The 13278-nt window shown below is 33.4% G+C and overlaps 1 protein-coding gene and 1 long non-coding RNA gene across 6 annotated transcripts in view; one reads left to right on the top strand and one right to left on the bottom strand.

The window, feature by feature from the left end:
- The window catches only part of HLTF (helicase like transcription factor), a 52609-nt gene that overhangs the window by 32308 nt on the left and 7023 nt on the right, over nucleotides 1-13278 (top strand). For 3 of the 5 annotated variants that reach the window (XM_077765873.1, XM_077765872.1, XM_077765874.1), the window contains exons 15-23: nucleotides 394-537; nucleotides 1353-1491; nucleotides 2137-2272; nucleotides 3762-3941; nucleotides 7054-7178; nucleotides 7625-7815; nucleotides 9839-9964; nucleotides 10286-10398; nucleotides 10719-10899. In XM_077765873.1, coding sequence (XP_077621999.1) covers nucleotides 394-537; nucleotides 1353-1491; nucleotides 2137-2272; nucleotides 3762-3941; nucleotides 7054-7178; nucleotides 7625-7815; nucleotides 9839-9964; nucleotides 10286-10398; nucleotides 10719-10899 — 1335 coding nt within the window. The remainder of the gene's footprint in view (nucleotides 1-393; nucleotides 538-1352; nucleotides 1492-2136; nucleotides 2273-3761; nucleotides 3942-7053; nucleotides 7179-7624; nucleotides 7816-9838; nucleotides 9965-10285; nucleotides 10399-10718; nucleotides 10900-13278) is intronic. The other 2 variants (XM_077765876.1, XM_077765875.1) reach the window with 1 other exon arrangement.
- LOC144233082 (uncharacterized) lies at nucleotides 1299-2794 on the bottom strand. Its single transcript, XR_013335588.1, has 3 exons — nucleotides 2637-2794; nucleotides 2018-2241; nucleotides 1299-1454 (listed from the first exon to the last, which is right to left on the bottom strand). It is a non-coding gene; the product is annotated as an uncharacterized LOC144233082 (long non-coding RNA).

Raw genomic sequence — 13278 nt, 5'->3', positions numbered from 1 at the left:
CTTGAAAATATTGATTGCTCTTTTACTGTTTAATTTGATATTGTGAAGTTTACTTCCTGGAAGCAGTAGAACCTTTTTGTTAAAATACTAAATTTTTAAAAAATTAATTACCGTTTTAAAGAAATTTGGTGGTTTTTCCTCCTAAAAATGAAGTGGCCGCTCATTGGTAGGGCCAGGCAAAATTTATATAGTGTATTATTATTGCATATATGACAGTTTTCCTGACACTAATTAGTATTGTTATTATCATAGCTGTTATTTTAGTTTAGATGACAGAAAACTTGATTTTATGAAATTTTAATATTTGTGATACTGCTGCCAGAACAATACTTTTTTATATTTTACCTGACACTAATCTATTTACTATTTAAAATATTTCTAATTTTCTTCTAGGATCAGTTTGGACAACACATAAAATCAGATGTGCACTTGAATTTTTATGTTTATTATGGTCCTGATCGTATAAGAGACCCAGCCTTGCTTTCAAAACAAGATATTGTTTTGACTACATACAACATTTTAACTCATGACTATGGAGTAAGTATGCTGAGACTCCTATTTCAGAAGTTGAATTTGAGAAATATGCTGAAGGTTTCTAAAGAGTTCCAAAATTCAGACTTTATAGTCTTTCTAAATACTTAAGAATATGTAAGAAGTAAATAGAAAATTGTTTTATTATATTTTATGAATATTTGCCATTTAGAACACTTAAAAGTTCCAGTGTAAATTGGAATTGTTAGCTAAGTTTTAGATAGCAGTTTGTGTAAGTGAATTCTTTTTTTTCTAGTGTTCTAGAATATTATTTTCTATCACAATGATTTGGTTATCTCACTTTAAAAATAAACTTGTTTTTAATAGCTGAAGTTCAAGAGTTTCCCAGTTAATTTAGAAGTTTAATTGTTTGCCTGTAATTCCAGTTGTTAAAATGTTTTTCAAAATAACTTACTGTCAAAATTTTGGTCTTCTGGTAAGAACACTAACTATTACGTATAAGAAACTATCATCACAGTTTAAATCTGAGGTGGAATTAGCTCAGTGCATTGAACCAAAGTCTCAGAGAGCTTGACTACCTAGGTTTGAATGCTAGCTCTGCTATTTGCTAGCTGTAGTACTTTGAGCAACATACGTACTTCACACCTTGGTGCTTCAGTTTTCTCATCAATAAAATAAGAGTAATAATAAAACTTTGTAAGCTTTCAAGCATTCAGTAACTTAATGTATATACTGTTTAAAGCAATATCTACCACGTAGTAAGCATTCATATTAAAGAATAGTAGCAATATGTATTTACCCAATTATGTGAAATACGGTTTTACTTCCCTGTGTTTTTAATTCACATGAATTTATTTCAGACTAAAGGTGATAGTCCATTACATAGCATAAGGTGGCTAAGAGTGATCCTGGATGAAGGACATGCCATAAGAAATCCAAATGCTCAGCAGACAAAAGCTGTACTTGATTTAGAAACAGAGAGAAGATGGGTATTAACAGGTAAAAAGGTTATATTAAGAAAAAAAATCTCAAGTATGTATCATTAAGTGAATTAGGTAACTTGTAAATTTTATGTGGATATAAGAAGTTTGTTCCATAATTAATCATAGAGATCATTTAATAAAATATTTTGACTTGTTCTTCCCAGTTGCCCATGCTATGGCAACACTGAATAATATAATGGAACAATCACTAGATTTCTTTTTGAACCTTGGAGATTCATTAGACACTTTAATTCTCAGTCAGAATCTTGATTTCTCGATTTCTCATCTTGAAGCCAGGCTTGTTTGCTACTTCTTACACCTCTACTAGAAGATGGGGATGAGGATATAAAGTCAAATTTATTTTTTCTTTCCTGTTAGTACCGCTGATTTAAAATCAAATAAACATGTTTTTGGATAAGGAGAAAGTTGAATATACTGGACCTGTGGTCTTTTTCTTTGTTAGTATGGCAAGTGAGAACTAGAAAGTAGAGCAAAACTGTATTTTAAGATTGTGTATGTATTTAACAAAAGATTATAGTTACAGCTTGGTAGTTAGTGGGTGTGCCTAATACAGAATGCCCATTTTCAGCTGTTGTTTTCTCTGATTGGGTCAGATGGATATTCTGGTTATGAAGTTAAAACAGTTTTCTGTTATTTTTAGGTACTCCGATTCAAAATTCTTTAAAGGACTTGTGGTCTCTTCTTTCCTTTTTAAAACTTAAGCCATTTCTTGATAGAGAATGGTGGCATAGAACAATACAGCGTCCTGTTACAATGGGAGATGAAGGGGGACTTAGGTAAGTAATTTCATGAAAACAGATTAATATTAGCAACAAATAACTATAAACAGCTTGAACCAGTTGCCACTTTGAATACTATTTTAACTTTACTGTTGGCTTTCTTCTCCCAGAAGCATTTGTAGCTTAATGCCTTTGGCTCTCAGAACCTAGTTATCATTGGCTGGGAAGACAGAGACTTCTATCTACCCCTGAAACACAAGCCTTTCCTTTCTTTGATATTACTCAAACTAAAAGGAAAGACAGAGCTTTATGGTCTTTGTGTGTGGCTCTTATCCCTGAAACCACCATTAATTGGTTAAACAGTGGCAGGGAAATCTATATGCTCTGAGCATCCAGTAAGCACTACATTTTCATAACTTACCTTGTATAGCTTTATATAGTGGTAATTGAATGGTAGGATATACACCGGCATCAGTAAGAGTTTAAGAAAGAAAGGTATTTCTCATGGAGACATAAATAAAGTTCAGTTTGGTGATAGCCATTTCATAGGGTACTCCATCAGTCAATGTGGTTTAAGGTTTTTGCCTAGAGAAGTGGTTTTCAGAATTTGGAATCCATTAGCAGGTTGTGAAATCATAAAGATGGCATCCAACCTTATAAAACTAAATGAAGTAGAAGAGAAGGTTTAAGAAAATAAGAGCATATCACACATAGTAAGTATTGTTTTCTGAAATGTTTCTCTTATATGTGTGTGTTTATATAATAATGTTTCCTGGATGGTATGTATTTCTTATTGTGGTTATAGTGAAAAAAGTTCAGAAGCCACCAGCCTAGTTTGCAATACTGTCTGCTTGATTCTTAGAACCAACTATGTAAATTGTAATTTAAGAAACTGTATTTATATTTCAGCGTTAGGAAAACTTTCCCTTAAAGAATTGATGTTCCTCCTTTTTTCTGATAATGAAAAGGGAGTGTGAAGATTGTAGAACCTAGAAGACATTTTTCCCTTCTGAATTGACATACTGTGTTTTAATTATTTTGGAAATTAAAATTAAAAAAAATTTTTTTTCTTTGTAAAAATTACTTGTTTTTGTACTGTAATTTTCATATTACTGAAAAAATATTTTTGAAGGTAATATCTTTACTCATTCATAGTTTCATGATATTTAGCATAATGCCTTGCACTTAGTGTAGGTACTTAAGAATTTCAGCATTGACTATTGAGTGATGTAGTTAACAGAGTAAGAAGTAAAAAGGCTAGTGATTAGAACAAAAATGGAGAAGTTAAGAGAAATAAAGGCAAGATAAAAGAAGATTAAACTGACAGATTTTGAATTGAGGGCAATCAATGCATTGTTGCTACAACTGTCTATTTGTAGAATTTATGACTTATTATACCATATTGGATAAAATTCCAAATAAGGGACTTTTAAAAAATGTTTACTAGGTTATAAAACAGTAATATATTAAAATACTTTTTTGTTTTTGTTGAATCAACTTGTATAGAAATAAAAAGTTATGTAATTATTTGTTTTGTTTTGACTAGGCGTTTACAATCCCTAATTAAAAATATTACTCTTAGAAGAACAAAGACCAGCAAAATTAAAGGAAAACCTGTTTTGGAGTTACCAGAACGTAAAGTATTTATTCAGCACATTACACTTTCAGATGAAGAGAGAAAAATTTATCAGTCTGTAAAAAATGAAGGCAGAGCTACTATTGGAAGGTATGGAAAAAAGAAAGCCATTTTAGAAAATAACTTTTATTTTCTTTCCTATTTAAATGAATAGTATTTTTTAGAAATGTCAGCAGTAAAGTCTGAAGTATACTGAAAGATAATTTGGTTTTTTATTTAAATTGTTTTTTTATGAATTAGTAGTTGAAGTAAATGAAACAGTATTACAACTTACTAGGTAAGTAATTCCTTAAGCTAGGAAAACAAATGAAATGATGAATTCTGAATGGCTAGTCAGGAGACCTTGTTTGCTTCTATTCCTGACTATCATGAGAATAGATAAAAACATTAAGAGAAATAATATATAGAGATAATAAACGTATTTAAGGACCAAAACTTTGGGGAATATCCACATTTAAGACATAGGAAAATAAAGTTACTGTAGAAGATTCTATCAAGGGCAGAATTATGAAGAAAAGTAAACTGTTAGAGAACCCCAGGAAGGAGCATAATGAAGAAAGAGGGAATGGTCAGGAGTGTCACATAGTGTAGAGGCTTAGAAAAGCCATTTAAATGGTGATTCAGAAGTTATTGGTATAAAATCTTAACATAGTTTCACCAGAATAGTGAGATCTGTACCAAATTATAGGTGTAAGGAAATTGCAAAGAAGTAGCAGCTGTAGGTAGCGGTAGAACATTTTCATGAAGTTTGTAAAAAGGAAGAAGAAAGTTGAAACTCGTACATAGGATTGATAGTTGGTTGCTCTGTCAGTGTTTTGCATTTTATTTGAAAAATCTTCTGCCTTGAGAAAAGAAAGCATAGAAAAGAAATAGGTTGTTTTAAAAGTATTCTTTTTAATATGTAATACATTTAGTAATATTTATTGAGTATTTACTAGGTGTTACGCATTCATTTAAGTGCTTATATGTTTTAATTCACAAAAAATCTTACTAGGTCAATACAGTGATGACCCACATTTACTAGATGAAGAGTCTGAGGCACAGTAACTTGTACTAGGTCACAGCTCGTCAATGACAGCTGGTATTTAAATTCAGGTGATTTGGTTCTAGAGCTTGTGAGTTTAACCTTTATATTATTATTAACCTTTATATTATATTATTGCCTCTTCTGTGTACTGTTGACTATTTAAAATTATTTGTTGACATATTCCTATTATTACTAATAATGACAGCAGGTAGATAGATGGGTAGATATAGGTATATGACTTACCATACTCTAGACACTATTTTGATACAACAGTCACTTGAAGTATGTATTATTACCATGACACTGTAAAGCTGAGACAGCTGAAGACACAGGTTAAGAAACTTCTACCCGGGGCACCTCGGTGGCCCAGTTGGTTAAGTGACTTCAGCTCGGGTTATGATCTAACGGTTTTTAAGTTAGAGCCCCACGTTGTGCTCTGCTGACAGCTCAGAGGCTGGAGCCTGCTTTGGATTCTGTGTCTCCCTCTCTCTGCCTCCCCCCAGCTCATGTTCTGTGTGTGTCTCTCTCTCTCAAAATAAACATTAAAAAAAAAAAAAAGAAAAACATACCCAGAGTTTCACAGTTAAATTGGCAGAACGAGGTTTTCAACTCCGTGTAGCTCTAGAGTCTGTGCTCCTAATCATTAAGCTGTACTTGTATTGACTTAATAAACTTAAATATATGATTGTATATAATTTTTGGATTATCCATTCTTCTTTCAGAAACCTGTATTGTCATTATTCTGCTGTACTTTCCATTGGATGTTTCTGTTGAAAACCCTGATTTTATTTTAGATTTTTCTTTAAAGGCCAGCACCAAGGCCTCTCTCTATTATTATTATTATTATTATTTTTTTTTTTTTCTGGAACATGTGATACTATTTAAATCTGTGGATTCCAGGCTTTTTTCCCAACCCTCCCTTTCCTGGAAAGTTTTCTTTAAATGTTGTTTTCTGTTCCATTTTTTTAATCTTTGTATGTTTTAGATGTTTTTTGTTTTCCATTGGTACCATTTTATTCTAATCCTCTATATCTTTGTTAAATTTTACTTTTTTAAAAAGTTTATTTATTTTTGAGAGACAGAGCACAAGTGAGGGAGGAGTGAGGGTGCGGGGGAGACACAGAATCTGAAGTAGGCTCCAGCCTCTGAGCCGTCAGCACAGAGCCTGATGTGGGGCTCAAAACCATGAACTGGGACATCATGACCCGAGTTGAAGTTGGACTCTTAACTGACTAAGCCACCCAAGTGCCCCTGTTTAATTTTACTTTTTATCTTTTCTGTTTCCCACATTCTTAATGTTTGTCAGTGGCTTTTCTTTTATGCTGGTTTCATTGTGGCTTTTATTTCTCTGATGGTTCACTTTACTTTCACACTTCTGAACTGTACCACCACTGTTGTTTGGCCATGATAGTAAATCATGGCAGTATCCTTGTTGATAATTTTTATTTGCTGTATGGAAACATTTTTTTGGTGAGTTTTCTTTCACAGCCATTTGTTCCTCCCTTGCTTTTTGCTGATTATTATTTATATTTGAATGTCTTGAGTTCTTTCTGGTTTAGCTATTTGTAAGAGGTTAATGTGAAGGGGGAGAGCCATAGCTATGTCACAGATTAGTAGGAAGTATCCCTATTTAATTATGATTCAAGGTTATATCTGAGTCTTTTAGGTTTTATTTGTGCTTATACAACAGAGATCAGAAGCTGTAGATTCCTTATAATAGGGAATTTTGTGCCCGTAATCATTTCTGTAAACACAGTAGTAGGTCTGTTGTGTTTTCTTATTTAGCCTGTCTTCCCTCTTTGGTATAAAACTTGTCCAGGGAAGTTCAGACCACAGCCATGCACCGTTTTGCTTTTGCACATGAAAGATGCTGATTTTCCCCTCAGGGCCGTGCCATCTGTTTTGAAGAATTGTGCTCTGGCAGGTTTGTTTGAGATCTGCAGTCATCTCTCTCGGTATCTGGTATCTAACTTCTATTGTAATTGGCAGCCATTTCTTATATATTTTGCTTTATTGTTACAAGTCTCTTGTTTCATTAAAGGTAGTTTGCTTTTCCGTTTTTCACTATTTTGATTTCCAGAGAAAAAGAGAACAATGTCATTTGTTTTGCACTGTTTTAGAATAAGAAATAAAGTTTTAAAGGCCTTCATAATATTTAACATTTTTATCTCTTAGGTATTTTAATGAAGGGACTGTCCTTGCACACTATGCAGATGTCCTGGGTCTTTTGCTTAGATTGCGCCAGATTTGTTGTCATACTCACCTTCTTACAAATGCAGTGTCTCCCAATGGTCCCTCAGGTAAGTAGATGTAATTGGTTTACACTATTATATTGGTTAGGGATATTTCAATCAGGATGAGAAATTTTTCATATTACCTAAATACAGTTTCTTATTTGTCAAATGGGCATTGTTTTTAGAGTATGACTCAAGAATATACTCATAAATTCTTACCAATGAAATGGAATAATAATCATGTCTTCCAGGATTCTAAGATACTCTTAGATAGCAGTGACAAATTGGATTTGCAGACTTTTTATTCTTTGGTAGTATGTGCAGACTATAATGTTGCTTTTGTGTAAGGTATATTATGTGGGCTAGCTACTATTTTAGCTTCTGAATTTTCTTAAAATTTAAACCATGCTTTTTGCCTATGATAGGAAAAAACCCAAGGAAAACTTTTCTCCATGTAAAGATTAACTTGTCTAGTTAGATTGCAAATCTTGGTGTGAAATTAATTTTTTCAGCCTTTTCTCTAGGAAATGATACACCTGAAGAACTACGAAAGAAGTTAATAAGGAAGATGAAGTTAATTCTGAGCTCAGGTTCTGATGAAGAATGTGCAATTTGCTTGGATTCTTTAACAGTTCCTGTCATAACACATTGTGCACATGTCTTTTGTAAACCCTGTATTTGCCAAGTCATTCAGAATGAGCAGGTTAGTTTTATGTTGGGTAGAGTCGGTGTTTGATGGAGTGGTGCACTAGTCAGTCTTGAGTGTAATGAAAACCTAAGTCTAGCATACTGTAAGGATTTTTTCACTTGGATTTACTAATGTGCCTTTTATAGTTAATTATGTCAGTATTTTATAGGTAATCTATTTTAATTAAGCCCTTTTAAACATAAGAAGATACTACACATTTGAAGGCATGTTTGCTGTTAGTATCCTAGTTCTGTTAAGATCATTGCTGTCCAATAAATGGATCAGTAATGTGAGACACGCATAATTTTAAATTTTCTTGTACAAATAGGTGAAGTTGGTGAAATTTTATTTATCCAGTATACCTAAAAAATAAATATTGAGATCTTTACATGATTTTTTGACTTAAGTGTTCAAAGTATGGAGGTATAGTACAGTTACAGCATATCTCAGTTTGGCTTTAGTGCATTTCAGGGGCTTAATTGCCACATTGTGTATTGGCTATTGGGTAAGGTAGGTCTAGATTCTTAGATATGATAGAATTTTTGAAGTGGAATAATCCTTTAAACAGTTCTTCAGCTGAGGTAGAGTTTTTTAAAACATTTTTTATTGGCATACTTACAGGAAAAAATACGTAATTTTGTAGACTACTCTGGTCTCCTAATGTCCCCTTCCAGTCATTTACCTTTTCCCTCCGCCCTAAAGGTAACCCCAGTAAACTGACTTTTAACATTTAGTTTCACAATCTTTTTTATTATAATAGTATTTGGTATGTAGTTATTTCAGAGACCGTTTATTAGCACGTCTTAGTACAAAAGGACACAAAAAATATTGCTTTGAGTGAGCCTGATAGGATTTAACAGGTGTGGACTACCTTTATAAGCCATCTAAGAAGGAAAAAAAGTTTTTAAAAGTTTATTTATTTTGAAAGAGAGAACCAGCATGGGAGGGGCAGAGAGAGAGGCCAACAGAGGATCCAAAGCAGGGTCTGTGCTGACAGAAGAGAGCTTGATGCAGGGCTTGAACTCACAAACCGTGAGATCATGACCTGAGCTGAAGTTGGATGCTTAACCAACAGAGTCACTCAGGTGCCCAAGAAATTTTTGTTTTCTAAAGAACAGTTCCAACTAGTGTGCTTTATTGTAGTTAGATTGAAGATATTGTTCTTTCTCGTTTCTTAACTTGTTTGAAAATAGTACAGTTCACCCTGAACAAGGCAGGGGTTGGGGTGCTGACCCCCTGTGCAGTTGAAAATCTGCCTTAAAACTTAACTACATTAATAGCCTACTGTTGACTAGAAGCCTTACTGTAACATAAGCAGTTGACCCATATCTTTGTTAAATGTGATATTCTTAGAGAAAATACTAAAATCATAAATTCATTTACAGTACTGTACTGTATTGAAAAGAAAATCCTCTTAAGTGGATCTATGCAGTTCAGACCCATGTTCGAGGGCAGAGTGTATTATAATATTTGTTTCAAGCTCTTGTTGCTAGTCAAGATGACATACTTTTGCTCCTTTTTTTACCCAGAGTCACTCACTTAACACATTAGAACATTATATCTGCCTGGAGTTCAGCATGTACAGATTTATCTNGATGACATACTTTTGCTCCTTTTTTTACCCAGAGTCACTCACTTAACACATTAGAACATTATATCTATCTGCCTGGAGTTCAGCATGTACAGATTTATCGCGAATGGATGAATCTAATAAAAAGTCTAATAAAATGTTAACTAGCTATTAAGGTTTTAGAATTTACTATGCTTTTTTAAAAATTTAGGTAAGTTGGGGCACCTGGGTGACTCAGTGGGTTAAGCATCTGAACCTTGATTTTAGCTCAGGTCATGATCTCATGGTTCGTGGGTTTGAGCCCCACATCTGGCTCTGCTGATGGTGCAGAGCTTGCTTGGGATTCTCTCTCTGCTCCACCATCATGCGTTAACATGCGCACACACTCTCTCTCAAACTTGATAAAGAAAAATTAGTTGATATTTGTTCCTGATAAGCTTCATTCATATCTTATTCTTTCTTATACAGCCACATGCTAAATGTCCTTTATGCAGAAATGATATACATGGAGACAATTTATTAGAATGTCCTCCAGAAGAACTGGCATGTGACACTGAGAAAAAGTCTAATATGGAATGGACATCCAGTTCAAAGGTAAAATACACATGGGCAAATATCTGAGTATTTGTTTTATATAAGGATATCATGTATTAAAATAATTCTTTTAATCCTGTCATTTAAATATTATACTCTGTTGGTGTCAACTTTTTAATTTTCTGGTGGTGAATTTGAGAGCAAAGCTTCAGTTTATGAGTGCATTCTTTCAGCCTTAATTTTTAAAAACATTAGTTGTCTTTTACTTTTGCATTTTAGGGAAATAATGCGGAAGGGCCTTTCTTTTCTTAATAAAGAAATTACATATATTTTGCCCATTCAAAATGGAATCTGACAGGTGACTTTTTTTTTTTTTTGCAGATTAATGCATTAATGCATGCATTGATTGACTTAAGAAAGAAGAACCCCAACATAAAAAGTTTAGTTGTTTCTCAGTTTACAACATTCCTGTCTTTAATAGAAACACCACTCAGGTAAATTCAGTATTGTTTCTCACTTTGAGTAAAAGGATTTTATGTAAGTGTTTTGATGGAGATGGCAAAAAAAATTGTCTTACCAGTTATAGCCATTTCATCTATTTAAAATGATAGAGCCACATTAATGTTTCTTGGGAGCATAGGATTTTAAAAGTTAAGTCCTGAGTTTATTAGAAAAAAAAGACTGGTAGTTATATATTATATATGTAAGACTGGTTAAATATTTGTCAGAATGAAAGAATTGGTTAAATGAAATTTGTAATTAACATGTTTTTATAATTGTATAGAAAGTGTTACTTGTTTTTTCCCTCCATTAGAGCTTCTGGATTTGTGTTTACTCGTTTGGATGGTTCAATGGCACAGAAGAAAAGAGTTGAGTCAATTCAGTGTTTTCAAAACACTGAAGCAGGATCTCCAACTATCATGCTTTTATCCTTAAAAGCAGGTGGAGTTGGTTTAAATCTTTCTGCAGCTTCTCGAGTGTTTTTAATGGATCCAGTAAGTAGTTCTTTAGATTTTTTGATATGTGTACTATTAAACTTTTTAAAAATGAACTATTTGGTAAATACCTTTATAATTTATAAAGTCATTGTGAAAATTCTTAGGCAAACTTTAGAAATAGATGATAACTTAAATGTGTATTGGGGGCTTATTCTTAAGCACTTGCCATATATCAAATGAAATTGTCATAATATCCCTATGAGGTCAGTTTTTTATTGTCCTTATTTTACAGGTGAGGGCATTGAAGCACAGAGGTAAAATAACTTGCCCATCAAAGTCCATGTTCTTAATTTCTGTGTCGTGGTTTTCTACTTCTGTATATGGCATTAGTTTTTGTTATCTGTCATGCTTTTTATGTAGTGGTTTTATCCATTTGGCCAACAAATAATGCAATTCTGCACTGTGTCAAGGCTGTCATAGGCACTAGGAAACTGGCTATAAACAAGGTAGACATAGTAGCTACCATCATGGTGCTAATAGTCTCAAGTTTTAATGTGCAAAGAATTAGGTAAAGTGTAATTTCTGACCTCTAGCCTCAGATTTAGGAGTTCTTAGAGGAGACTCAGGAAGCTGCTTTAAGTATAGACCATAGGCGATTCAGGTGCAGGTGTCCAGCATCACAATTTTAGAAACTAATACCATTCTTGGAATATTTTGGATAAATTTTAGCATCTAATAGGGTGCAGTCACTTGTGGTTGGTATAAATAGGTCTAGCTGTAGGGTAGGAGCTGAAGTTCAGTCTCAACTTTACTCACTAAACTGTGGCCTAGGAGGAACAACCACAGAGGAGCAGCACCTTGTTCTAATTTGCTCAAAGAGGTCGTTTGAGCTGCAGGCATTCTGGACTAAGTTTCTAATTTGCACTGGGTTACTTTTGGGCTAGAGGCAACCCTATTTGCTATTTCTGTGATTCATAGATTTAAGATTTGTGGTTTTAGAACTTGTTGACTGAAATTCAGAAAATTTCCTAACAAAGTTTATGAAGATACAAATTTGAGTTCTGGTTAGGCCATCTAGTTTACATATGCATGCATCTGTTACCAGTACCAAGGCTTTTTCCTTACCTAAAGGTAATAACACCCACCTAGTTAAATACTAACCGGAACCATATTTTGGCATTCACAGATTTCACATTAATGTCATGGATGGCAGTGGTTTGTGGTGTTTTCTTGCCTTAGTTCTGTGGATGAAGTTTTAAAACTTTGCTAGAGTTATAACCTGATGATATTCTTAAAAAGATGATTTTTGGACAGATTCCCAAATTTTCTTCTTCTTTGGTTATAATCTTAATATCTGAAAAGGATCTGATAAGATTGTTGATACCAAATCTAGTATTATAAAACTGATGATCCAAAACCATACTCTTTAGCAATTTACAAAAACTTCTGCAGTGTTTTAGCAATTCATAGTAAATAGATTTTCATTGAACATTTCAAATGTTTCTAACTTTGAAATGAAAGCCAGGTCCCAGAAAAATAAGATTACTCATAAAGAGTTAAGGTGTATTTTAAATGTTTGATTATAAACTTTTGGTAAAGCTAATTACCTTCCTTCATCAGTACATGTGCGAATGAAAGCTATCAGTTTTAGATCAGGAGATAAATTTAGATTCCTGGTAGTCATACTATATGTGTATTGTCAAGCTCATTAGAAAGTTCCTAGATAAAATACAACAGAAAAAAACATTTTACCTGGGCTCTTGGTATAAGGTTTCTAAATGTGTCCAATTGTGAAATACAAAATATCAATTTTAGAAAACTATAAGCCAAGTACTTCCTTAAAATCTGATTTCTGTACTAAAACCACCCAAAACTCAAATTAACAACAGTAGTAAAATCGCCTTTTCCCTAAGAGCTTAAGGGAACTTTAAATAGAAGAATAGCCTGAGTATGAATCCTGCTATAGACCTATCGTTTACATGTGTATTTATGATTTTGTTTCATTTTCAGGTAGTACTATGCTGTGTAAACGTTCCTTTTCCCTAAACACCCATTTTCAGTTTTAAGAATCATCCATAGTTTAATGATCCCTACACTGATAGTTCATGATAGTATTTCCAAACCATTTGACGACTCCTCTTTCTAGATTGAAGAACTCTTGTCTTTCCGCTTATTCTTTTCTTTGCTTCATTGTTTTATTCTTCACTTTAAGATAGTCCCCAAACGGGCGCCTGGGTGGCTCAGTCAGTTGAGTATCCAACTCTTGATTTTAGCTCAGGTCATGACATGATCCCAGGGTTTTGGGATCAAGGACATCCCCAGCCACCCTGCCCTGTGAGTGTGGAGCCTGCTTAAGATTCTCTCTCCCCAGCTCGCTCTCTCTAAAAAAAAAAAAAAAAAAAAAAAAAAAAAATCCCCATTTTCATCCCTTTTTTT

The sequence above is a fragment of the Crocuta crocuta genome, unplaced genomic scaffold, assembly GCF_008692635.1.
Source record: "Crocuta crocuta isolate KB4526 unplaced genomic scaffold, BGI_CrCroc_1.0 scaffold54, whole genome shotgun sequence".
Taxonomy (NCBI): domain Eukaryota; kingdom Metazoa; phylum Chordata; class Mammalia; order Carnivora; family Hyaenidae; genus Crocuta; species Crocuta crocuta.
Note: the sequence above shows the minus strand (reverse complement) of the source record. Positions and strands in the feature narration are given on the sequence as shown.